The sequence below is a fragment of the Mandrillus leucophaeus genome, unplaced genomic scaffold (assembly GCF_000951045.1).
Source record: "Mandrillus leucophaeus isolate KB7577 unplaced genomic scaffold, Mleu.le_1.0 Scaffold427, whole genome shotgun sequence".
NCBI classification, from domain to species: domain Eukaryota; kingdom Metazoa; phylum Chordata; class Mammalia; order Primates; family Cercopithecidae; genus Mandrillus; species Mandrillus leucophaeus.
The window spans coordinates 994034-1021446 of NW_012104554.1; the positions used below are offsets into that span (position 1 = coordinate 994034).

A 27413-nucleotide genomic window follows, 5' to 3' on the forward strand; every position below is an offset into this window, starting at 1 on the left:
TGCTGACTACATCATTATATAAACTCACAAAACCAAACCTAGCTGACCCCATAGATCCTAAATCCTTTTGCCACTCCTCTTTCCATTCCTTAAAAACAGGCCTAGAAACTGCCCCCACACTAGCTCTCCCTAACTCATCCCAACACTTTTCATTACACACAGCCAAAGTGCAGGGCTGTGCAGTTGGAGTTCTTACACAAAAGCCAGGACCACACCCTGTAGCCTTTCTGTCCAAACAACTTGACCTTACTGTTTTAGCCTAGCCCTCATGTCTGCGTGTTGTGGCTGCTGCTGCCCTAATACTTTTAGAGGCCCTCAAAATCACAAACTGTGCTCAACTCACTCTCTACAGCTCTCCTAACTTCCAAAATCTATTTTCTTCCTCACACCTGATACATACACTTTCTGCTCCCTGGCTCCTTCAGCTATACTCTTTGTTGACTCTCCCACAATTACCATTGTTCCTGGCCCGGACTTCAATCCGGCCTTCCACATTATTCCAGATACCACACCTGATCCCCATGACTGTATCTCTCTGATCCACATGACATTCACCCCATTTCCCCATATTTCCTTCTTTCCTGTTCCTCACCCTGAACACATTTGGTTTACTGATGGCAGTTCCACCAGGCCTAATCGCCACTCAGTAGCAAAGGCAGGCTATGCTATGGTATCTTCCACATCTATCATTGAGGCTACCACTCTGCCCCTCTCCACTACTTCTCAGCAAGCTGAACTCATTGCCTTAACTCAAGCCCTCACCCTTATAAAGGGACTATGCGTCAATATTTATACTGACTCTAAATATGGCTTCCATATCTTGCACCACCATGCTGTTATATGGGCTGAAAGAGGTTTCCTCACTATCCAAGGGTCCTCCATCATTAATGCCTCTTCAATAAAAACTCTTCTCAAGGCCGCTTTACTTCCAAAGGAGTCATTCACTGCAAAGGCCATCAAAAGGCATCAGATCCCATTGCTCAGGACAACGCTTATGCTGATAAGGTAGCTAAAAAAGCAGCTAGCATTCCAACTTATATCCCTCATGCCAGTTTTTCTCCTTCTCATCGGTCACTCCCACCTATTCCCCCACTGAAACTTCCACCTATATCCCTCATGCCAGTTTTTCTCCTTCTCATCGGTCACTCCCACCTATTCCCCCACTGAAACTTCCACCTATCAATCTCTTCCCACACAAGACAAATGGTTCTTGGACCAAGGAAAATATCTCCTTCCAGCATCACAGGTCCCTTCTATTCTATTGTCATTTCATAACCTTTTCCATGTAGGTTACAAGCCGCTAGCCTGCCTCTTAGAACCTCTCATTTCCTTTCCATCATGGAAATCTATCCTCAAGGAAATCACTTCTCAGTGTTCCATCTGCTATTCTACTACCCCTCAGGGATTGTTCAGGCCCCCTCCCTTCCCTACACATCAAGCTCAGGGATTTGCCCCTGCCCAGGACTGACAAATTGACTTTACTCACATGCCTCGAGTCAGGAAACTAAAATACCTTTTGGTCTGGGTAGACACTTTCACTGGATGGGTAGAGGCCTTTCCCACAGGGTCTCAGAAGGCCACCACGGTCATTTCTTCCCTTTTGTCAGATATAATTCCTCGGTTTGGCCTTCCCACCTCTATACAGTCCGATAACGGACTGGCCTTTATCAGTCAAATCACCGAAGCAGTTTCTCAGGCTCTTGGTATTCAGTGGCGCCTGGTTTTACTTCCAACTGCCACCTTTAAGTCTCTCTTTAAGTGGATAGAAGATCTTCAGTGACAAAGTACACTCCAATACTTTCACCCTGATTAAGTCCTATTCTTTACTTTTATACTCACTCTTATTCTCATTCCCATTCTTATGCCACCCTCTACCTCTCCCCAGCTAACTCCACCACACTATCAAACTCACAATCTCCTAGCCATTTGTAATCCTTCTTTAACAAACAATTGCTGGCTTTGCATTTCTCTTTCCTCCAAAATCGCCAAGGCCTCGACCTACTCACTGCTAAAAAAAGAGGACTCTATATTTTTAAATGAAGAGTGTTGTTTTTACCTAAATCAATCTGGCCTGGTATATGACAACATAAAAAAACTCAAGGATAGAGCCCAAAAACTCACCAACCAAGCAAACAGTAACATTGAACCCCCTTGGGCACTCACTAATTGGAAGTCCTGGATACTCCCAATTCTTAGTCCTTTAATACCTATTTTTCTCCTTCTTTTATTCAGACCTTGTGTCTTTCATTTAGTTTCTCAATTCATACAAAACCGCATCCAGACCCATCACCAATAATCCTATATGACAAATGCTCCTTCTAACAACCCCACAATATCACCACTTACCCCAAAATCTTTCTTCAGTTGAATCTCTCCCGCTGTAGGTTCCTACGCCGCCTCTAATCCTGCTTGAAGCAGCCCTGAGAAACATCACCCATTATCTCTCCATACCAACCCCAAAAATGTTTGCCGCCCCAACACTTTACCACTATTTTGTTTTATTTTTCTTATTAATATAAGAAGATAGGAATGTCAGGCCTCTGAGCCCAAGCTAAGCCATCATATCCCCTGTGACCTGCGCATATACATGCAGATGGCCTGAAGCAACTGAAGATCCAATTTGTGAGATCCACCCCCTGCCCCCAAAATATTGCTCTTAACTCCACCGCCTATCCCAAAACCTATAAGAACTAATGATAATCCACCACCTTTTGCTGACTCCTTTTTCAGACTCAGCCCACCTGCACCCAGGTGAAATAAACAGCCATGTTGCTCACACAAAGCCTGTTTGGTGGTCTCCTCAAACGGACATGTGAGACAATGGTGGTTTGCTGCACCTATCAATCCATCAGCTAGGTATTAAGCCTGCATGCATTAGTTATTTTTCCTAATTCAGCTCCAGAATTTCTATTTAATTTTTTAAAATAATTTCAATCTGTTAAATTTCTCATTTTGGTCATTTATTATTTTTCTGACTTCATGCAATTATTTCTCTGTATATTCTTGAAGTTAGCTACCAGGTAGGCTGCTGCTCTTACACACCAGCTAGTGTGATAGTCACTTCAACTCCACTAAAGTCTGAATCTCAGCCTTAGAGGTGGGGAGGGCCCTCCTCCACATTCTTTGTAACTGTATCCTGCACTACCTTTCAACCTCAGAAAAAGTAGCTTCCAACATTTGTGATTTCTGTATTACTTAGAGACCTCTTTTACCCCATTTAGTGGTCAACCATGGTTTGCTTTTCACCAGTTAAAAATTCTTTATATTGGCCGGGCACAGTGGTTCATACCTGTAATCCCAGCACTTTGGGAAGCCAAGGTGGGCAGATCACCTGAGGTCAGGAGTTCGAGACCAGCCTGGCCAACATGGTGAAACCTCGTCTCTACTAAAAATATAAAAAGTAGCCAGGCGTGGTGGCGGGCACCTGTAATCCCAGCTACTCGGAAGGCTGAGGCAGGATAATTGCTTGAACTCGGGAGGTGGAGGTTGCAGTGAGCCAGGATCGCGCCATTGCACTCTAGCCTGGGTGACAAGAGTGAAACTCCGTTTCAAAAAAAAAAAAAAGAAAGAAATTATTTATATTAAGTTTTCCCTATTTAAATTACTGTGTGGTTTCTGTCTCCTGAATGAATCATGACTGGCACAGGACGGAGTAAAAGGGCTCAAACAAATATGAAAGGCTTGAAAAGGCACATTTGCTGGTAGCACATGACTAATTAATAATAAAGAGACTGAAAGGGAAGAGATACGTTTAAAAACTAAATTAACAAAAATGTCCATGTCAATCACATTCAAAACCTTTATTTTACCTAATCATATTTCTTAGAAAACATCTTTCGTTTTCTTTGGTATTTTTAAAAGTTTGGTAACTGTTAAAAAAGAGACGGACATACACATAATGAAAATGCCCAGATATATGTGAGACCTGAGGCAAGCAAAGGTCAGAAAATAAAGAAGCTGCAGCTAGCCCAGGTCAGGTCATCTAAGCCATGTGACTCCAATTAGATCTAAAACTGGTAGTAGACTGATAGAGACACGACTCTAGTGATTAGAAGCATAGACTGTGAGCCAGACTGTCAGTGTTCGAACCTCAGCTCTGCTACTGCCAAGCTGTGTGACCTTGAGCAATTTATCTAACACCTTAGTCTCCTCATCTGTGAAATGCAAATAACAGTAGTATCTACTTCAAAGGGCCATTATGATGATAAAGTGAGTTTATATATCTAAAGTCCTTAGGCCAGTACCCAATTCAAATTCTCTTTCTAAACCTTCTCTTTACATCGACATTCTCAATCCATTTTTCTTCCCCAATATATTCTGATTTTGGAAAGATTTAGGGAGACCTATGCTGCTCCAAAAACTGCTCTCCAGTGTTTATCTACCACCTTTGGTCTTCAACCTGGGCCTTGCTGTGTGAAGAAGATGTAGAGCATCTTCCTCCTTTAAACAGCTATCATTTTTTTTCCAGGCCCATGGGCGTGAGACCTAGTCAATCCAAAAAGAAGGAGGATGACACAGTAGACAACTTTTGCTTCAATCAGCTTTCACCTCTCTCTTTTGGAACTTCCTTTCCCCACTTCAGGTGATTCTGGTGTCCTAGGGGAAGGGCTGATGACCCTTCCTTCAGGTTTGGCCAATAGTCTGAATCTGGAGGCAAGGTATAGTGTAGAAACTTGATTGGAGATGACCATCAGATGGCCTGAGATCCCCAACTGTTGCCTCATTCCTGCCCTTATTAAGCCCTGAAACCTTTATCATTCCTTCAAAGATGTGAACTACCCAATATATTTCAGAGAGATTCCTATTTTTATGTTATACAAAGTTCTACTATTTGAACAGAAGAACCCATATGCATGCTGTTAGACTTGGATATTCCTTCGTTTCCTCATCTATAAAGTGTTTCTAAGATCCCTTCCAGCTCTAACCTTCTATAGTTCTAGTAACAGGACAAGTCACTGCAGATACGCTCTACCTGATCTCTAATTCTCCACAGCAACTTCACCATTACTATTCAGCACCCACAGACCTTATCAACAAATGGTAGAATTAAGAGATGCTTCTAAAGTCTTTTGTTTAGGTTATAAAACCACAAGCCTCACATTTGCCACTTAGTACATCTCGGCGGTATTATTTTGGTAATGGTATTGCCACCCTCTCTGCTACGGTGCTGAGCATAAATAGATATAGAACATGAACATTTCCAGGAATTGTCAACTTGGCACTTCTTAGAAGGAGTTAAAATTTCTTTCATAACATTAACAAAATAAAGCCTAGGAGTAAAACCTGCCCCAAACTTCTTCTAGAAACTACATTCCTTTTCAATTAAAATTTACTGTTTGAAAAAACACAACATACCTTTTTCTCTTTTTTTTAGTCTGGGGGAAATGCCCCCAAAGAATAGTATATATACACTCCTTACTGCTTAAACTGAGGAACAAGTATAAACACAGCTGCCTATTAAAATTATGTAAAGCAAACATTCCTACAGCTAGCTACAACAGCAGCCTACAAGTCTGAACTATACCCATAAAAAGAGAACACTACCTTGCTATGCATTTGGTGAAACTCTGAAGCTGCATCACCAGAAAAGCTGGTTATTGGAACTGACAGCTTTAGATAGCATGATTTAAGAGCTGCAAAAGTGGGACTGGATTCCAGTATCAGGGGAGCCAACACACTATCTCCTGATCACAGCCAAGGAGATTTAGTCTTTTTTTTTTTTCACTCTCAAAGTAGCAAGTCGAAATGGGAGAGATTCAGGGGCTCTGTTCCATGACCCCTCCCCGCCATATGGTCTTCCATTAGAGCCTAGCCTTCCCCCAACAACAACAACAACAACAAAAAGCATAAAATGAGAGATAGGAGAGAGAGATACCAACCAGGAATCAGCCTTAGGACAAGAGGCAAGAAAGAGAAAAGCTCCTGAGTCTGTGTGTCTGGAAGAAACTGGAAGTGGGGGAATTCCTGAAGAAGAATGAGGGTGATGGGCTCTGGAACAGCCACAGGTTATCAGAATTAGGAAGAGGAGAAAACTGAATGCCAGGAAAGTGCTTTTATAGGATATGAATCAGTAGGCTTTGAAGTCAAATTTGACCTTATGTGTGTGACTTTCAGCAAGTTATTTAACATTTCTATGTTTACATTTTCTCATCTGTTCAAAAGGGTAATAATATCACCTCCCTCATCAAGTTATTGTCAGAATTAAATGAATTAATAAACACAAAGGGCTTAAAATATAGCTGGCAGACAGTAAGTCCCCATGAGCTCCTATGACTGATTATTTTACTGATGTTAGCTGAAGTTCTTTGTGAGACACAAAAGACTGATTTTTTTTTTTTTTTTTTTTTTTTTAAGACAGGATCTCACTCTGTCACCCAGGATGGAGAGTGCTCTTGGCTCACTGCAACCTCCACCTCCTGGGTTCAAGCGATTCTTGTGCCTCAGCCACCCAAGTAGCTGGGATAACAGGCATGTGCCACCATGCCTGGCTACTTTTTGTATTTTTAGTAGAAACAGGGTTTTGCCATGTTGCCTAGGCTGGTCTTGAACTCCTGACTTCATGTGTTCCTCCCACCTTGGTCTCCCAAAGTGTTGAAATTACAGACATGAGCCAATGCACCCGGCCTGAAATTCGTTTTTAATTACAAACAAAGACCATGAGCAGACAGACAGCCAGTCCGAAAGACTAAGCCAGTCCCACTCTTCCCAACTGGCCATTTGTCTCCCCTTCTCTCTTCCATCCTCAAGCCATCTTCGGCTCACTTTTTAACTGAGAGGAACATGCAACTTGTTCTTCAGCAGGAGATTCTGTGTCCATTTGGACATAACCTGATCTACAGAGCACAAGGTACTGCATGTAGTTTGTAATGACTGTACTAAACGATGTGAATAGCAACAAAAATAATTCCCAAATTCAAATTCACCAGCAATCCAAAATCCTCCAATTTTTGCCTCACGTGTGTAGCCTATATATCCCCATAGAGCTCTAATGGATTTTAATGTTGGTAGTAGCATCTCCCACTGTATGGAATCTGAGATTCGGGAACATTCTTGAGCAACAATGCTCAGGAAATTTAAGGAATAAAAGAATTTGCAAACTAATATCCCTCTACACCCTGATTCCTACCACCTTTCCATCTGGTGCTACCTGAAAATAAGAACAATGCTTCAAGCCAGTACACAGCTTTGGGAAGCAAGAACTTGGAAGCAATGAATGAGGAAGGAGGCACGCCCCTAGCCAGCTGGTCAGATCTCAAGGTTCTCAACCCTGGCTGCAATTTAAGATGACCTCAGGAAGCATGTGTACGCATGCCTGGCTTACTCACGGGCATGCCCGTGTGTGCCTTTAACATCATTGCCTAGACCCCACCCTCCAGAGATTGTTTAAGGGATTCACCTGGAGTAGAGCCCGGGCATCAGCAGTTTTGTAAAAGCTGCCCAGGTGATTCCAAAGCATAGCCACAGTTGAGAAACACTGAGTTAAATCAACCCTGATGGTCAATACAATGTCTCATGCAGCCGAATGATCTCTATGTCCACAGAAGGGAGAAAAAAAGAGATAGTCAGAATTTCTAAGTGAAAAGAATACCAAATCCATGTTTTAAAGTGAAATGGAGGCATCTTTGCTGGGGCAAGACCTGTCACATGTTTGCTATTCCTAGAAAGACCTGGAATTAGCTGCCAACAGATGCATTATTTCATCAGTCCCATAAATACTCGATAAAAGTCTTCCGCTTTTCCTTTATGTCAGCCTTGCAGAGGTAGGGAGAAAAAAATCTTCTGATAGAATGCAGTACTGAACGATCATCATTTCCTTTTAAATGACTAAAATTAGCATTCATAAAAATAAAATATTTTAGTAAAATCTCATTCCAGCATACCTCTAAAGGCCCTTGGAAATTATCCTCTTAAAATGAAAAAAAAAATGCCTTAGTACAATTTTTTCAAAGGCTCTTTCAATTATTAACACTGAAGCATAATACAATTCCATTTCAAACTCAGTGGGAAGCCAAGATTGCGCAGCAGAAAAAGTTCTAAATCAAGAGTTGCAAGGCCTGGATTCTAGTCCCAGTAATAAATTACATTAACTAGCTGTGTGATCATGGGCAAGTTGACTTAATCTCCCTAGGCCTCTGTTTTCTCAGAGAAAAATTAGATGATCTGTGAGTCCCACCCAGTTCTAAAATTCATAATACCAGCATATGGCTCCATCTTGCTGACTCTGTTTCACTAGCAAGTAAATGTGTTTAAAATTTAGAGAACTTATGAATTTTGAAATTCTAGTTAATTTAACCAGTTCCTGTTACTGTGCATAAATTGAAAGAGCAAAACTGTGAAGCATCATGAATACAGCTCTATCTTCTATCCATACTAGAACTGGAGCCTTCCTGCTCTATGCCAGCCAGGTGAGAGGCTCCTCCCCCAAATGCCTGTCTTTTCTTTTCAAATTAAAAAAAATATGATAAAAAGCAACTTTTGGTCACATCCTCACAACATTTTCTTTTTCTTTTTGTTTGTTTTTTGAGATTGAGTCTCACTCTGTTGTCCAGGCCGGAGTTCAGTGCCACAGTCTCTGTTCACTGCAACCTCTGCCTCCCAGGTTCAGGTGATTCTCCTGCCTTAGCCTCCCTAGTAGCTGGGATTATAGGCACGTGCCACCATGCCCAGCTAATTTTTGTATTTTTAGTAGAGACGGGGTTTCGTCATGTCGGCCAGGCTGGTTTCTAACTCCTGACCTCAAGTGATTCACTCGCCTCAGCCTCCCAAAGTGCAGGGATTACATGCATGAGCCACCATGCCCAGCCATTATTTCCTTTTTTTTTTTTTTTTTTGAGACAAATCACTCTTGTACCCCAGGCTGGAATGCAATGGCGCAATCTCAGCTCACTACAATCTCCGCCTCCTGGATTCAAGTGATTCTCCTGCCTCAGCCTCCCTAGTAGCTAGGATTACAGGCACCTGCCACCACACCTGGCGAATTTTTGTATTTTAAGTAGAGATGGGAGTTTTACCATGTTGGCCAGGCTGGTCTCAAACTCCTGACCTCAGGTGATCTGCCCTCCTCAGCCTCCCAAAGTGCTGGGATTACAGGCGTGAGCCACTGTGCCCAGCCTATTTTCTTATAGTCTCCTTTATGTTGACGTATTTCTACTTAAATATAAGTAATGTTTTTTTCCTAAATAATTTGGTATACTTTCAATCTTATTTCCTATTCAATACTCCTATGTAACTTTTTTCTTTTTATTTTCGGTTGATACATAATACTTGTACATATTTATGGGATACAGGGTGATATTTCAATACATGCATACAATGTGTAATGATCATATAAGGGCAATTAGTACATCCATCACCTCAAACATTTATTCTTTTTTTGTGTTGGGAATATTCAAAATCCTTTTTTCTAGCATTTTGAAAACATATAATAAATTCCTGTTAACCATATTCACCCTACCATGCTAGGACACTAGAACTTATTCCACCTATCTAGCTGTAATTTTGTATCCATTAACCAACCTCCCCTATGCTTGCCTCCCTCATACCCTTCCCAGTCTCTAATAACCACAATTCTACTCTCTAAAAATACATGTATTTTTAAAAGTAACTTCATAAATAGAAAAGTTTTGCTTGCTATAAATGGAAGGAAGCCATTAAGTTGACACACACAAAAAAAGCAATACAACTAGATTCTAGCCAAATACTGTTGCCCACAGAGGCTTTAAGCATGAGGACTTCTTATCATTCTTACATGAACTGAAACAGAAATAGAAAGGAAATAACTTTCTCATCATGTAATTCAAGATTACTTAATCCCACATCCACATATCAACTAAAGTCATGCTAGGAGTCACCCAAGATCACAGCTGCACACACATCTCACATGTTGAGAAGCGCAGCAAACGGTAGCCACTGAGCCTCTGCTGATGTGGAATGTGATTCATCCCAGGAAGGAAGGTGTCTTATTAGCCACATTGTCACCTGTGGCTCCCACTCGACTTCCTGTGTATTTGTGGTCCCCTCTATCTGAAAGCTCTCCTCCCTGTATCAACTCTGCGGCCAAACTCAGTTCTCTGCTCAGTGTCCCCTCATCAGAGGCTTTTCCTGACCACCCCCACCACCACACACACTGCTTCTCTTCATAGCGCTCTTCACCACCAAATGTTATTTATTCATTTGCTGATTATCTGTCCCTGCCCTTATCCCCTCCCGCTACTAGAATACAGTGAACTCCATGAAAACAAGGGCTTTGTTTTGCTTACTGTTATATCTCCAGCACCTACTGTCTTGCACAGGGGTCCCCAACCCCCATACCGGTCCGTGGCCTATTAGGAACCGGGCTGCACAGCAGGAAGTGGCGGGCAAGCGAGGATTACTACCTGAACTCCGCCTCCTGTCGGATCAGCAGCGGCATTAGACTCTCATAGGAGCGTGAACCTGTTGTGAACTGCGCATGCCAGGGATCTAGGTCGCAGGCTCCTTATGAGAATCTAACGCCTGGTAATAATCTAAGGGAACAGTTTCATCCCAAAACCATCATTCCCCCCAATTCCCCCACTGGTTGAAAATTGTCTTCCACAAAACCAGTCCCTGGTGCCAAAAAGGTTGGGATCCTCTGATCTAGCACATGGTCGATACTCAGCAAATATTTGCTGGATGAACGCATGAATGCGCTCAGCTGATCTGGAGATCCTCCATTTGTCTTTATATACCCAGCACCCGCATGCGGTAGGTCCTCAGGAAGTATATGAACATCGGGCTGGGTATACACAGAAATCTGGGCTCTCTGCAGACTCTCTGCTTCCCAGAGGGAAGGGTCTAGATATGGATGCTGATCCACTGTTCTCGCTGTAGCACACAGGAGCCACTAGGCGAACACTACTCAGCCACAGTGGAAGCACATGGATAGACCGCAAGCTAGATACACTGAGATCAACACTGAACTTCCATGCAGAGCAAGGTCAATTATATGGTATGATTGGAGGAAACTATGAATAGAATCCCAAGCTAGAAACCTCTCTCATAAACCCATCACAATATCTAAAATGTCTGCCATTAAGAGCTCAGTGACTTCAGCTGCATCCAAGGATGCAACTCAGAGCTAGAGTGTATCTCAGGAGGGCGGCAGGTGTGGTTCTGCGTGGTCAGTCAAGGCTGGCGCCACAAGGGGCAGGCAGAGCCCTGGAGCCCACAGGTAGAGGGGAAACGGACTAGCCAGTTCTGCGCACCGCTGCTGTACGAGCCACCAGGGAGTCCAGTGCACAGAGTCTATGGGGAGGACAAGGTCAAGTCCAGAAGATTGAAGCAAGTGTCAGCTTAGGGACAGCCATTCCAACAGGCTCAAGAGTTGAGACATTCAATGCTGATGCTGGAGACACTGAGCTGTGTTCCCAGAGCTCTGTTCTTCGCTGTCGCGTGGCTAAGAAGATATAAAGCAGGAATCAAACCAACGGAGGAGAGAAAAACAAAAACACTTCCAAGCTTAAAGGAAGACTGGGGTAAAAGGCAGAGAATCACGGCAGACACCCAGACCCACAGCCAGGGCCAACACAGTGGAACAGGGGGTCCTGTGGCCCAGGAGTCACTCCCACCATGATTTACGCTGAGTCCCACCAGACAGGGAGGCTGGGCTGCCATCAACCTCCTTTCCAGATCCAGATGAGCTCAGGCACTGGAGGGAGTTGTCAGCGTGGACAGGCCCCATGAGCAGTGAGAAGCCAGGCAGGCAGGCACAGGCTGCCTTCACCCAGAGACAGCACTGTCTCTATCTCCTAAATGACCCGACAGGAGCCCACAGAGGATTTCCAACTGATCTAATGTCTAGTATGTGACCTTAGCCAGAGAGACAAACCATGAAGTGTTCTTTCCATGGTGCCAAGGTGGATTAAGTCATTTGATCACCAGAATTCCTCTTTTAAAAGGTAAGAGTCGTCACAGGGTGAGAAAAACACAAAACCAATGATCCATTAACAACTTTCACAACTTAGACCTTTTTTTTTTTCCTAACAGAGATTGGGAGACCAGTCACCTAGGCAGATTCTGAGAGAATCAAAAGGTTTAGGGTGTTTTTGTATGCTTTGAGATTTGATGGGGGTGGGGTTCAGAAGAGTAGAGAAGAACACAATACATTTCAATACTCTAAAAAAATTACATCCAGCACGTAAGTAAAAAGCAACTAACCAGGATCAATCGCCAAAATAAAGCCTCTCAGACAGCTCAAAATTTACAAGTGAAACAACAAAAATTAAAACAACAAACCAATAAAGGAGAAACCAAGCATCTCTGGGAAGACCAATACAAGAAAACTTTAATAAGATAAAATCAGTTCATTCTTAGAGAAGGACCAACCTCTTGGCTAAAAAGAAGGCTATTCCTTCCCATTTGTTCTCAAGGCCTCACAAGAGAAGACGACTGAATCCTTACAAATTAATTAATAAGTATGATCAAAATGAGGAAAAGGTAAGAGTTTAATGTGTACATACATTAAGAGGTTAATAAGTACACACAGTCTCCTGTAGTCTAGTTCCTCAAAACTCAAAGATATCTTTACAAAAATTTAAGTGGACTATTTTAAATCTTATTAAAATTCCTCTATTACAACACTGGAGAAGCACCGGGGTCTTAGGCAGTAGGCTCTGGATTTCTTTTTTATAGGAACGTTAAATTGAAGGAATTTCAACTCCGATACTCTTCCCAGGATTTACAAAAGAACAAAACCTAGGTTTCCAATTCAGTAAATCCCGATTTAATTTTAGAATTAAAATATTGCCACCAATTAAATTCCTTTAAACATTTAAAAAATATTTTAAGGTCTGAAACAAGAGAAGGTGTTAACTATCAAGTTTCAATGCATCATTTCTTCCATTGCTTCCACCCTTTACTTTACATATATCTTTACATATATATATACATACACACACACACACACACACCCCTCTAGAACTTATGGTATACAGGATTTTCAAACACATATGAAGATTTTAAAAGTGATTTTTAGGAGATAGAAAACTATACAGTGAAGAAGTGAATGAATGATAAACCCCCAATTCAGGGCTTTTCACTGAGTGGGGGTTGGGAATGAGACAAGATTGGGAAGGAGTGCCCAGGGTTCTTAAAGGCAATCGTAATATTATTTTTCTTAAACTGAGTGATGGGGAGATGGGTGTTTGCTGTACCATTATTCTCCATATCTTACTTATATTTTGTAATATTATTTAAAATAGTCAATATTTAATAAATACAAGTCTTTTTTAAAAGAGTTTATATGCTTGTCACTGTGGAAGATAATGAAAGACATGTAGAAATCAAATCCTCACAGTGTTACTCAATAAAAAGTAAAACAATTATGACTGTACAAATTTGTTTCAGAGCCAACCTTCTACAGAATTAACAAATCTTGAGAAAAACCTTATTTTTCTAAACTTCTACACAGATATGCTCAAGTTTTTCCCATCATGTACTGCTTCATTCTGTTGCTTTTTTAAAAACCTATTTTTCCTTAGCTTCTCTGTAACTTTCATCATTTTGTTAAAAAAAGCATTAATTCTTTCTAACTCTCTGAATGAATCCAAATAAATAAAAATGGGGTTATGGCCGAGCATGGTGGTTCACACCTGTAATCCCAGCACTTTGGGAGGCCGAGGTAGGCAGATCACCTGAGGTCGGGAGTTTGAGACCAGCCAGACCAACACGGAGAAACCCCATCTCTACTAAAAATACAAAATTAGCCAGGCGTGGTGGCGCATGCCTGTAATCCCAGCTACTCGGGACGCTGAGGCAGAAGAATTGCTTAAACCCAGGAGGAGGAGATTGCAGTCAGCCGAGATTGCACCGTTGCACTGCAGCCTGGGCAACAAGAGTGAAACTCCATTTCAAAAAAAAAAATGGTATTATGCCTCGATGAATGACATACAACAGCATGATTTGTATCACCCAAAATGACCATAAAATTAAATTCAGTATTTGGATAGTGAAAGGCTTTCAGTTCACCTGTTTTGTTGTTTCCAACTATATGATGCCAGCAGAAACCTCTTAAGTCAAATATCAGGAAAGCACCAATAATTTTTAACATTTCTCCAACTCTATGTTATCTATTCTGCTTTCAACAAAGTCATAAAAACATCTTAGACACATTTTGTTCAGACATGTGGAGTATTTAATTTTGTAAGGATAATTCAAGCAGTGAATTCCAGTGGTCCTCAAATGCCAGCTATTTCTAATATTTCAAAAAGCCTAAAGATATATTTACCTGTAATGAGCCCAGGCTAGGAATGAAAATACTTTTGCTTTTTCCACTGGGATCTTACCAGGTCTTCCTAAAGTTAGCTGGCTATCTCATGCTGATCAGGTATTCAGACATATGTCAAAATATGAGGTCCATGGAGCAAAAATAGTAAAAGTGGTCTTATTATCAGTATTCATTTTTTTTAAATCAGTATTTAAAAAATAGCAACATGAAGCCTGGGGCCCACTAAACCAGAATAGTTCTATCACTGTTATCACAAACCCCAGAGAACCTTGATTCTCTAACTTTGTTAAAAATTTGCAAGTCAACTTTCAATTACTTTTTTTTTCAATTTTTAATTTTTCCCAGTTCAGTTCTCTGCCCCTCCATCTTTGTAAAACAGAGTCAAGGGAAGTTAAGAAGAAGCAAGTGTTTCCATATCACATCTTCTTCCTGCTACAAGCCAGGCTAACAGAACCAGAACTGTTTCTCTCTTCTCCAGCTTCCAATTCTCCTTCAAATTAAACTGAGACCCTCCCCAAACTATTGCTCTTTGCAAAATTAAATACTCCGGTGTCTGAACAAAAGCTAAACTGAAAAGGACACTTTAAACGAATAACCTTTAAAAACAAACTAAGACAGCCTTCAAAATAATCCCCTTTGGCCACATGGGACAGCCCAGGGGACAGGTACAGGGCTTTCCTTCCTAGAGGCTGTCTCCTCCTCCATGAATCTGACCTTTTCCAGCTGGTAGCTCTGGCACCTCACAAATCACTTGTCAGTAGGCCGAATGCCTGCTTTCCCATCTGCACTTTCCAAATGGTTCCTGATGCCAACGGCTGAGATATGACCTGACTCTCTGATGAGAACATGCTTCCCAAGTGACATGCCAGGTTTCCCTGGAAGCATTTCTAAATGCATTCTCTGAGCTCCCTCCCTCACCTCCCAGTCACGGTTCATTCTTCCTTCCCTGCACTTCCTAATGCCACCTCCTGATCCTATGCCTCTAATGTCATGTCCCTTCAGTCCCAACTCCTTACCCACTTTCATCAACCGTTGACCCTTGTTCTGCCTTACATCCCAACTTCAAATCCAAAGGGCAGAGTTCTGGCTAGGTGTGGTGGCTCGCGCCTGTAATCCCAGCACTTTGGGAGGCTGAGGTGGGTGGATCACCTGAGGTAAGGAGTTCGAGACCAGCCTGGCCAACATGGTGAAACCTCATCTCTACTAAAAATACAAAAATTAGCAGGGCGTGGTGGCGCAAGTCTGTATTCCCAGCAACTCGGGAGGCGAAGGCAAGTGAATTGCTTGAACCCAGGAAGCAGGGGTTGCAGTGAGCCGAGATCACGCCATTGCACTCCAGCCTGGGTGACAGAGCGAGACTCTGTTTCAAAAACAAACAAATAAACAAACCAAAAAGCAAAGGGCATAATTACAACATTTTGGAGCTGGTTTGAAGTGATCTTTCTGAGGCCTACCTGCAGGCAGGTCGGTCATGGCCTCTTTCCTTGCCTTCTTCAGCTTCTCCCTGACCCAGGGAAACTCCTGTAGGGAATCTAGGAATGTATCGAATGCTTTAGGGCCCCTGGAAGGTAGGATATCCAGCAGGAGCATTGTTTTCCGGAGGCCTGTGGTTTGAGCATTGATTTCTTGAACATGGTTTTCCGTCAAGACTCCTTCCTGGTAGAGGTACTGAAGAACCAGTCCCTCCACCAATACCTCTGCACCCAGCTCCAGGCGAAGTGAGCGGAGTACTTGCTTGTCTCTGGCCTCCATTTCTCCCTGGAAAGAGCCGAAATCACAGCTCAAATTACAGACATGCTGATGTGGCCCGAAAGACAGTGTCACTGCAATGTAAGTTCCTTCAGGTCAGGCATATCTTCAAACCGTGGCAGAGTGCCAGGTCATGGTATTTAATTCACGAGTTAAGCCAAGCCAAGTTAACTTTGAATGTTTCCTAACATAATGAACAACAACGAAGATGAATCATCTTTTCTGTTCCTGCTTTTCACACAGTGGGGTCCCAGCTCAATTCCTCGTTCAATAAAGAAATTTGGAAAAAGAAAAAAAAAAAGTGGGTCAGAGACCCTTCCGAAAAAGCAATTTTTATCTGAAGATTACAGAGCAGCATTAATTTTAATATGCTGGAGAAGAAATCGTGGTTTTATTTTAACATTGCCCTCATCAGACCTGCACCACCACCACCACCACCACCACGGCAGAAACTGCCAAAGTGGGCGCAGGTGTCCCTTTTTTGATCACAAGTATTTGCAAAACCTGATTAGTAACAGGAGTGCAGGGCAGAAATCAGCAGGAACAGAGTTTAAGGCTCTTTTCGCTAAAAGACCTCTACACCATCACCTTTAAGAAAATTGTTGTTTGTGCCCAATCTACAATAAACCTTACACAATATATAGTCACAGACTCCATTCCTTCCCACTAAGAATTCCGAATCTCCAGCACAACACTGTCGTGGCCACACATGCATGGGACATTTTATGGGATTTTTTTTCTTTAAAACACCCCAGCGCCGGTCAGTAGCCAGGCACAATTTGAAGGTGCACTTCCACCACCCCTGCACCCGTGTGCTGTGGCTTGGTTGTGTGTAAGGCAGTGAAGGTCAAGTGACCGGGAAGGCAGGTAGGGATGACAGATGCGGCTTCAGATACACCCGGGCAGTACGACCACGGCTGGGCGACACCCGATCCCACATTCCCCCTCGCAACCCTGCAAAGTTTAGGAGCTGACAGGTGAGGAGGGGGAGGTGTTCACATTTGGCTGTGAGCGCCCATTGGGAACTTTTTAAAAAATCTCTGCCTCGGCCGCTGAAATCCTTGTATCAAACAGGAAGACTACGGGCGGTTTCTCCCGCAATTTGACCCGCTAAAGAGGGAGTGCTGGGAATGAACTTAAGAGCGGACCAAGGGGAGAGCGGGCCTCCGGCACTACCGCAGCCACCCAGCCTTGGCCCGGATCGGAAATGCAGACCAAGTTAGTGGGGCGGGGAAGCCCCCGCAGGGCCCAGGTCGCAGACGCTACAATGCAGGACTTTCAAGAAAAAATGGATTCCTGTTACTTACGTCTGCAACCACGTATCTTTGGGGCGGGGGAGAAAAACTGCAACCGGAATCCTGACTGTTAGGGAACCTGCCCCATAAGCACCATCTTTGTTAAAGGCGAAAACCCTAAACAGGAAGTGTTGACACCATCTTTGTTGAGGGCAAGCACAGGAAGTGCTGTCGCCATTTTTATTGAGTGTTCAAGGGTCGGATCGAAGCTCTTCCCGCCATGTTTACTGTGGGTAAACAATTCAATCACGGGGAGGTGGACAACAGTAGCGTCACTTAGAGGGTATCTAAGTAATGGAGTAATTGAATCATTGCATTTTAACACAGTAACTACACCAGGGCCTTACACACAATTGACATAACAGAGGCAGGTCAAAAGTCACCCTGGTAGAGACGCCTTCTCTGACCTGATTAAAACGGCAACACAGCTGCGCTCATCTCCTGCACTCCCCATTCCCTTAACCAGCTTTATTTTTTACGTATCACCATCTTATTAAAACTTTTTACTTATTCATTTGTTTATCCCTCTGCTTCCCTCCATTAAAATGCAAGGTATTTATTTATATCAAGGGTTCCTGTCCGCAAAAAGTTTACAAATCTGTCAGTCAGGATTTCATTGCAGCACTCAGCTAGCTACTCCTAGTCAAAAAGGGTTTTGTCAGGGGGAATTCGGGACATTTGAAATGATTGGAAAGACTGGAGAAGGGCTGAACATCCATGAATGACTACAAAGATAAGATTGCCATACTGGCTCCTGCCCACAATCAGGAAGATGGCATCAGGAAGTTGCCATGCCTCGTCCCCAACCTCTCAACACCGACAGAACAATTAACAGGACACTGGAACACTGCTGCAAAAAACCGTGGTCTCCACGGCTGCATTTGCCAGCAGCATGAAAACAGCACCTGCAAATATTGCTCTGCTGCCTGCAATTGGTGAGATCAATTTCAGATGCAGAATATTAGCAGCAAGGATGTCTAGAGCATGTAGTTTATAGCTTTCCAGCTTGAGAAACACAAAAAGGTATAGTAAACGAGGGAAGGGCTGATACTAAAGGCCTATCTACTGCATCCACCACATTTTCAATTTGGAAAGCAAGAAAAAATGCATGACCCAAATAGAAACACAGAAATGCCAAGTTGGGTGTCCTTCCTCACATTCCTTTGTGAAGTGAGGCAGTCGATCAATAAATACATTCATTGATTCATTTTTAAATCAATTGGATGATACATACAGAAAGTCTCATGCTTACTAAAAATTAGTTGACAATACAGGGGGAAAAACTCCTGAAATATTGTTTCTGCAAAGGTTTTCATAGCCAAAACCTTTGGTGGGAAATGAAAATATCTTTGTAAGCAAATCAATGGAGAACAGTTCTGAAACTCTCTCCTCAAAACCTTCTAAAAATTGTATCCACTTTACAGTGTTACTATGCCAGTTACCATTTTACTACACCATTAATGACAGTATTTTTACCTATGTGGCAAGTATTATTATTACAGTCATGCATTGCATAACAATATTTGGGTCAATGACAGACGCATATATGATAGTGGTCAGAGCAATAGGCTATGCTATATGGCCTAAGTAGTAGGCTATACCATCTAGGTTTGCTTAAGTACACCCTATTTTGTTTGCACAATGACGCTTTTCTCACAATGTATCTCCATTGTTATAACTGTATTAGCATTTTGCATGTATAAAGACTATGGAATCAGAATGGTCAATTGTCTTAGCCAAAATCTCACAGCTAATATAGAGCAAAACTTGAATTCTAATGAAGTTTCTCTGATTTCATGCTCTTTCCAATACACCATACAACCCTGTATAGTGAAGAGTTTATTGTTCTAATGATAGCCAAATATTACTTGCAAATCATCCTGTTGCCACCTCCTATCTCTCTCCCTTTTCCCCTTTTTCTCGAGAATCATTGTCCTTTCCTCAGCAAGATTTCCCATCTGTACATAGACAAGTGTTAGCACCATTCTTTGTCTTCATCCAGATAAAGTGCAGACCACTTGCAACACTGCCAAGCGTTGAGGTTTATAGGTTGAATATCCCTAATCCAAAAATTTGAAATCCAGAATGCTCCAAAACCTGGCTGGGAGTGGTGGCTCACACCTGTAATCTCAGCATTTTGGGAAGCCAAGGCAGGCAGATCATTTGAGCCCAGGAGTTCAGGGCCAACCTGGGCAACATAGTGAGATCCCATCTCTACAAAAAATACTAAAAATTAGCCAGGCATGGTTGTGCACGTCTGTAGTCCCAGTTTCTCAGGAGGCTGAGGTGGAGAATCAATTGAACCCGGGAGGTGGAAGTTGCAGTGAAACAAGATTGTGCCACTGCACTCCGGCCTGGGCAACAGACAGAGACCCTGTCTCAGAAAAAAAAAAGAAAGAAAGAAATGCTCCAAAACCTGAAACTTTTTGAGTGTCAACATGATGCTACAAGTGGAAAATTCTACACCTGACCTTACGTGATGGGTCAGTCAAAACACAAACCTTTGTTTCATATCCAAAATTATTTAAAATATTGTATAAAATTACTTTCAGGCTATGTGTATCAAGTATATATGAAACTTAAGTTTTGTGCTTAAACTTGGGTCCCGTCCCCAAGTTACGTCATTATGTATGTGCAAATATTCCAAAATCCAAAAAAATCCAAAATCCAAAACACTTCTGGTCCCAAGCATTTTGGGTAAGGGATAGTTAACCCATGCTAACTTTTTTAGAGAGGAAAAGCAAGTGGATTTTTTCTAACTGTAAACTTTGATAAATTTCAAACATATAGGAAAGTTGAAACAAATAGCGCAATAAACGCCCATATAAAGTTCCATATTTCTTGATGATTCATCATATTTGGAAAGACTTGAGATCTCCTAGGAGCTAGAAGGTGAGCCTTGATGATGATACCCAGGAGGAGGTGGGGAGCCAACAGTAGGATCCATGAGGTTTCACAGAAGAGAAGCAGCAAGAGACAGCAGGAGAGTGTCAGGGCCGCAGCCGAGGGGCATGGCGTCCTATGGTAAACAACCTGAGAGAGTGGCCATTAAAGATCTGACTTAAATCTGCAGCATGAAGCCTTTGACCATCAAATTCCTCTTCCCATGGCAAATACAGATGAGTATCCATGCTGTGTCTTAAGCAACTAGGCTGAACGACTAGCCCACTGCCATCAGCCACCCCACCTCAGCATACAGCAATACTTTGTGGCAGCACACCAAACACCCAGCTTTACTTAGGCAGATGAGCTAAGGCCAGAGGGCTTCTAAGGAATGGAACACAGATCAGAATCATTATCACAGGTGGTTACTCCTCCGCTCTGGCCAGTGCCTCTCTGTAGTCTGGAATTGTGTCCCCACGGAGGATTAAGCACCTGTTACCCAGTGGTAACAAATCCATCTTCAGGAAGGACAGATATTTTCATTTTTCTCTCTCCCCTAGTATGTTTACTTGTGTCAAGGTATCCCTATATGAGTTTGCAAAAGAAAGAGTCAAAAAGAACACATGCAGTATTTTTCTCTTTCGATTGGTCTTTGGTTTTGCAGCCTTCAAAAAATAAATCAAAGGAATTGCATGTTTTGGTTCTTCCTGTTTCATTGATGTAGAAGTTAAGTCATGGGGAATAACAGAGTATTTTCAAGCATGCTTGAAACATTTATTAAAATAGATCATAAATTCGTTCACAAAGAAGCATTAATGAATTCCTGAAAATCAATAGAATACAAACTATGTACTCTATAATTATACAATAAAATTAGGAATTTTGACAAAAGGACAGATTCCATAAATCCCATAAATTTGGAAACTAAATAAAACAATGCTTAAACCCTCAGGTTAAAAAAAAAAAGTCACACATGTATAACTAATAAAATATAGAAAGAAAGAAAAGAAAAACTTGATAGTAGAGAAACTTGGCGAACATCGCCTTAACCAAGTGATCAAGGTTAAACATCCCCAGCAATGAGTCATGGAAGTATGTACTCCAATACGATGTGACAAGAAGGGCATATCTCCTTTGTGATATTCTCCTTCAAAATTCATAACCTCAGTCTTTTTGTAAGAAAACCTCAGATAAACTCACACTGAGAGACATTCTATTAGGTTGGGGCAAAAGTAATTGCGGTTTTTGCTATTACAAAATATCTGACAAGTACTCTTCAAAAGTGTCAAGGTCATGAAAGACTGAGAAATAGTTACAGATTTAAGAAGACAAGGTGTGACAACTTGAGGAAGGAAAGGAGCAAGAGAGGGAGGATCAGAGGAGAAAGAAGGAGAAAACGAACATCATAAAGGACTTGCCCATAGTCAGGGAGAAATGAAAACTTCTGGGCCTAAATTCCTAGTCCCCATTTTATCTTAGCTATTTTCTTGATATGCAGCATAGAATTTCGTATGGTCTCTGTTCCCCAGACCAACCCTCCCCAAAAAGAGATAAAATAAAAATTTGTCAAAAGAAGTACAGACATCTATCCCTGTAACTGTAAATCCTTAAAAAAAAAAAAAAACCCACTTGGAATATGCAAGTGTTGCCTCTTTTGGTGTAACTTTTGATTAAGATATGCTGTAGATAATATCATCTGCACTAATAAATTATTATTTTACTAAGTTATGAATTCCAATGATTCATTCAATTCTTTGCTAATTTTCATCTTAATTACTGTTTGTTGTAAAAATCCTGAGACTATTTACAAAAACCTTTTAAAAGAGCCAAATACATTATTATGCAGAGTATCATGTACTAATTTAATCCTCCAACAATTCTAGAAATTTGAAGCGTTACACCATAAGACTTTAGTGGTTGGTAATACTAGGACTATTATAATTTATGAATAATTGACAGCAACAAGTTTCTGCTGAGCATTGATTACATGCTATGGTCAGCTAGGGATAACCCACTGAAAGAGAGAGATGGTCTTAGTCTTCATGGAACTTAGAATCCAGTGGAGAAAACAAACTTAAACAAGGAAACAAAACAAAAGTAATAATTACAAGTTGCTATAAGTGCAATGAAGGAAAGGTGCTTTGATAAGATAAACTGGTTCGGGGGCTGGGAGATGGCAGCTGATTCTAATTCAGTCTTCGGAGAAAGCCTCTCTGAGGAGATGACCTTTCTCCTAGTTTTCTTCCAAAGACTTGGCAAGAGTTATAAAACTGTACTACACACGTTTAAAAGATGGCCGGGCATAGTGGCTTACGCCTGTAATCCCAGCACTTTGGGAGGCCAAGGCAGGCAAATCACTTGAGGTCAGGAGTTTGAGACCAGTTTGGCCAACATAGCCAAACCCCGTCTCTACTAAAAATACAAAAATTACCCCACTGTGATGGCATGTGCCTGTGATCCCAGCTACCCGGGAGGCTGAGGCAGGAGAATCGCTTGAATCTGGAAGGTGAAGGTTGCAACGAGCCGAGATCGCGCCACTGCACTCCAGCCTGTGCAACAGAGAGAAACTCTGTCTCAAATAAATAAATAAATAAATAAATAAATAAATAAATAAATAAATAAATAAACAGCTGGATTAAAAAAAATAAAAAACAAGAATTTAAGGTATTAGGACACAAAAAGGTATGAAGACATGTTAAAATAAGTTACTAGTTTCCTGGCACTCACAGTAAAAAGACAACATCATTCATATTGTAGAGTTCTTATCTCTCAAAGAAAGAAAATATACTGAGTCACCTAAAAGGACTAATATTTCTCTGGCACTGGTTTCAAGCAGGAATTTATCATATGATTCTTTCTATAAGGAACGTCAGATAAGTTAATAAACTGTCATTTTCTCATGTTATTTTGCATAAGATACTAAAATGTTCTTCAAATGACATTTCTGATTGTAACCCAATATAAAGCACAAGATAATGCAGTCCAGGTAGTGACTTTCTGGTGATATAACTACATGCAGGGACTGAAAGAAACTAGTAAATGAATGCCACTTAGATTCTCTCAGGTACTAAGTAACAACCCTGAACTTCGGTATTCTGAATAGCAAAATTTTATAGCTAAAATCTCTGCTGAATATCTACTGGGCTGACATTGCATATCACTGATGAAAGAGAAATACACACGGTTCAGACAGCAGACACGAAGGGGACTGATTTAACATTTTGTGGCGAACCATTTAATAGCTAACCTTCCGTTCTCATTCAAGAAAATTGACATAGAAGCAGGCTGCACTGGTACCAGGGAAGAGGGCCAAGATGTTTCTCAATGTACAACAAAAAGAGTTTGAACCTGTTTCAGAAGATGGCCAAGTATTTGGAGATCACAGAACTTGACATCATCAAGCATAAATAAATTATTTTGATATCCTCCCCCCACAAAAAAATCCCTGAATATTTTATTTGGCCATTTTGACCACGAAAGAACTTCACCATGGACTCTACTGAGAATTTCTTTCCAATCAGAATTACATCACCATTGGTCTGCCAGGATGATTTATCAGTAAATGTCCCAAGTAGTTGAAGGAACAAAGCTTTTATCTGAGGTTATTTAATAAAGTTCATTTAAAAACTAAATGACTGCTAAATATAACGATTTTTGTTTCTGCATAATTAATGTTGGGCTGTTCTTTCTGACAATAAGCCATCAAAAGCCTCTGCTGTATCTTTTTTTTTTTTTTTTTTTTTTTGAGATGGAGCTTTGCTCTTGTTGCCCAGGCTGGAGTGCAATGGCATGATCTCAGCTTACTGAAACCTCCACCTCCCGGGTTCAAGGGATTCTCCTGTCCTAGCCTCCTAAGTAGCTGGGATTACAGGTGCATGCCACTACACCAGGATAATTTTCGTATTTTTAGTAGAGAAGGGGTTTCATCATATTGGTTAGGCTGGTCTCAAACTCCTGACCTCAGTTGATCCACCCAACTCGTCCTCTCAAAGTGCTGGGATTACAGGCATGAGCCACTGCACCTGGCCTCTGCTGCATCTTAATAAGGCAAATACAACCATTGGCCTAGAAAAGGGTGTTTCCCTTCCCTCCCATTTTTGCTGATAAGTGGGCACGCATCCAATCCACATACTAGCTAGACAGGAAGCATAGCATGTTGAACAAATAGTGGATTTTTTTTCTTTTCTTTTCTGAGAGACAGGGTCTCATCTTGAACTCCTGGGCTCAAGGGATCCTCCTGCCTTCGCCTCCCAAAGTGCTAGGATTACAGATGTGAGTCACCACATCCGGCCCAAATAGTGGATATTAATGTGAAAGTGGAGATTGTGTTTGATTTAACAGGCAAAAAAATCAAGCCATTAAAAATGTCAATGTGGGAATAATAATGGGAATATGAATGCTGGGATGCCTGGAGTACCAGTTGGCTAGCAATAAAATATGGGCTGAAATATGCTTCTCTTTACTCAGAGAAGCCCGCCCATTTTCACAAAGTGGAAGGGAGGGGAAAAGACAGACTGAGTTATGGACTGTGGCCTACCTCACCAAATCCATTCAGCACAAACGGGTTTCTCCTAGTGGCCTAAGAACATCAGATATGTGGAAGGAAACATACTGTCTGATATGGCTTAGATCTGTGTCCCTGCCCAAATCTCATGTCAAACTGTAATACCCAATGTTGGAGGTGGGGCCTGTTGGGAAGTGATTGGATCGTGGGGGCGGAATTCCCCCATGCTGCTGTTCTCATGATAGTGAGTGAGTTCTCATGAGATTTGGTTGTTTAAAAGTGTGTGGCACCTACCCCACACCGCTTGCTTCTGCTCCAGCCACACAAGATGTGCCTCTTTCCCTTTTGCCTTCTGCAATGATTGTAAGTTTCCTGAGGCCTCCCCAGAAGCCAAGCAGATGCCAACATCATGCTTCCTTAACAGCCGGCACAACCATGAGCCAATTAAACCTCTTTTCTTTATATGTTACCCAGTCTCAGGTATTTCTTTATAGCAGTGCAAGAACTCCTAGTGGCCTAAGAACATCAGATAGTGGAAGAAAAAGGAAACATACTATCCTTGAAACTTTTGAGTGGCTTGTACTCCCTCACTAATTTAGACTGTTTTTTCTTGGGACAGAAAATTAATTTTCCATTTTTTAGTCTCTACCCACATAATCTGGTACTATGCACACAGCATGTGCTCAGTAAATGTTTGACCAACAACATGACTGTGCTATATTAATTTCCTCTGACATACCTGCCTAGCAGTAGGCAGCCAAAAATGTGGATCAAAGAATGCGTAGCGTATTATAATCAGACTTATTTCTGATCCCCATTCATGTATGCTAAAGAATGTGAAAAGGCCAAAATCCTATCAATTTATTTCCATATGGGTAAGTCTACAAGGATTATATTTTATGACTATAAGTTTTTGTTATGAGTCATAGATACCAGGAACCTCTTCTCTTTTTTAACTCCCATTGTTGAGAAGTGAGAGTGTGCTTTTTCCCCTAACCATTCTCATCCCACCCACTCCATTAAATATTATGTAAAGGCAAAAATCCCCCAAATGTTTAGCTCTGACCTCATGTATCCAATTTTCTACTTGACACCTCCACCAGAGTTCAACAGGCATCTCAAACTTAATCTTTCCAAAACCAGACTCCTGATCCTCCCACTCCCAATTTACTCTACTCAGCCTGCTCCACTTTTGTAAATGGTACCACCATCCACTCAAGCCAAAGACTGCAGGGTTCATCCTTAATTCCTCTCTGTCCCTCACACCGACTGTCTGACCCATCAATAAGTACTATTGCTCTTCCTCTACATCATCACCTAACCCATTCGCCTCTCTCCATCCTAACCACCACTACTCTCTTCTACATCATATCTTGCTTGGACTCCGGAACTTTGCTTCATCTTTTCATCCATAAAGAGGCCTTCCCTGAACACCCAATCTAAAATTGCTCCCCAGAGTCTATCACATTGCCTAATTTCATGTTTTTCTTAGCATTTATCACTACCAGTTAATTTTCTTATTTGTTTGTTTTTTTTTGGGAAGGAGGATATTTTCTGTCACTCCCCATTCAATTGCACGTCCATAAGAGTAGGGACTCTTACTGTCTTGTTTACTGCTACATTTCCAGTGTTTATAATAGAGTTTGACACATAATAGGTGCTCAATAAATAGTCATTGAATTAATAAATTAATGAATCAATTAGTGAATAAGCCTAATGTGTATTTGAACATGAAAGATGAGCAGAATGCAGAACAACACAGGTTTTTATGTAAGTAACAGATTTATTGAGACTAAATTTAAATTATCCAATTTCCTTTGACAGCTCTCACCCTACTATTTTTTAGTTAACAATCGTTGAACATTTATTACATGCCAGAAACTGGACATTTTTTACATATATTAGCTCAATGAATTTCATTCCATCCTTGTACAGCCTTATAAAGTAATTACAACTAGCTAAGTGGCAAAGCCAGGATTCAACTAAAAGTCAGGCTTATTCCAGAATCCCAAGCTCTTTACTACCATATTAATATGAATATTCCTTTCAGATTGGCCAGATTCCCTAGAACACTCATCTAGCAAAGTAAGGTCAGGGCAACTTAGCCTCAATGTAAAGCCCCATGGCTCTCCCCTGAAAAGCTGCAGCATTTGTGTGGTTTCCTTTGAGAGCACATCGAGATCAAAGCTTGGCTATACAAGATCATTCTTCTCACGACGCATATCCTATGAGCACAGCAAGACATTAGCCAAAACAGCATTTCTTCAGTTAGTTAATTAATAAATTTCTGAGTGTTCTGCTGAACCTGTACAATGATTATTAGACATTTTCTAAGATTCAGGCCTCCAAAGTTGATACTTAACAAAATTTTCTTTTTACATACAGAAGGATTGGGCTCTTGTAAGGATGAAGTGAGCTGGTGCATATGATATCTCTTTGAAAAAATATAAACTATTACATAGAATATGCGCCATAATATAATCACAGAATTCTGGAAATGGAAAAGAACTAAGAAATGGCACCTAATTTTATGAAAGTGAACAGTGAGGCACAGAGAGGTGAAGTGACTTGTGGTTGAGGGGCTGGTAGCCAACAGAATGAAATTACATTGTTTACCAAATTTAATTTTCTTTTTTCTTCTTTTTTTTTTTTTGAGATGGATTCTCACTCTGTTGCCCAGGCTGGAGTGCAATGGCATGATCTCGGCTCACTGAAACCTCCGCCTTCCAGGTTGAAG

The 27413-nt window shown here is 41.4% G+C and overlaps 1 protein-coding gene across 2 annotated transcripts in view; it reads right to left on the reverse strand.

Annotated features, from left to right (window-relative positions):
- CRADD (CASP2 and RIPK1 domain containing adaptor with death domain) overlaps nt 1–17727 on the reverse strand; it is a 191605-nt gene extending 173878 nt beyond the window's left edge. The window contains exons 1-2 of one of the 2 annotated variants that reach the window (XM_011993162.1): nt 16745–17727; nt 15700–16003 (exon numbers count right to left, since the gene is read on the reverse strand). In XM_011993162.1, the coding sequence (XP_011848552.1) occupies nt 15700–15997 (298 nt within the window). In that variant the 5' untranslated portion in view covers nt 15998–16003; nt 16745–17727. The remainder of the gene's footprint in view (nt 1–15699; nt 16004–16744) is intronic. The other variant, XM_011993161.1, reaches the window with a different exon arrangement.
- Nucleotides 17728–27413: the final 9686 nt, after the last annotated feature.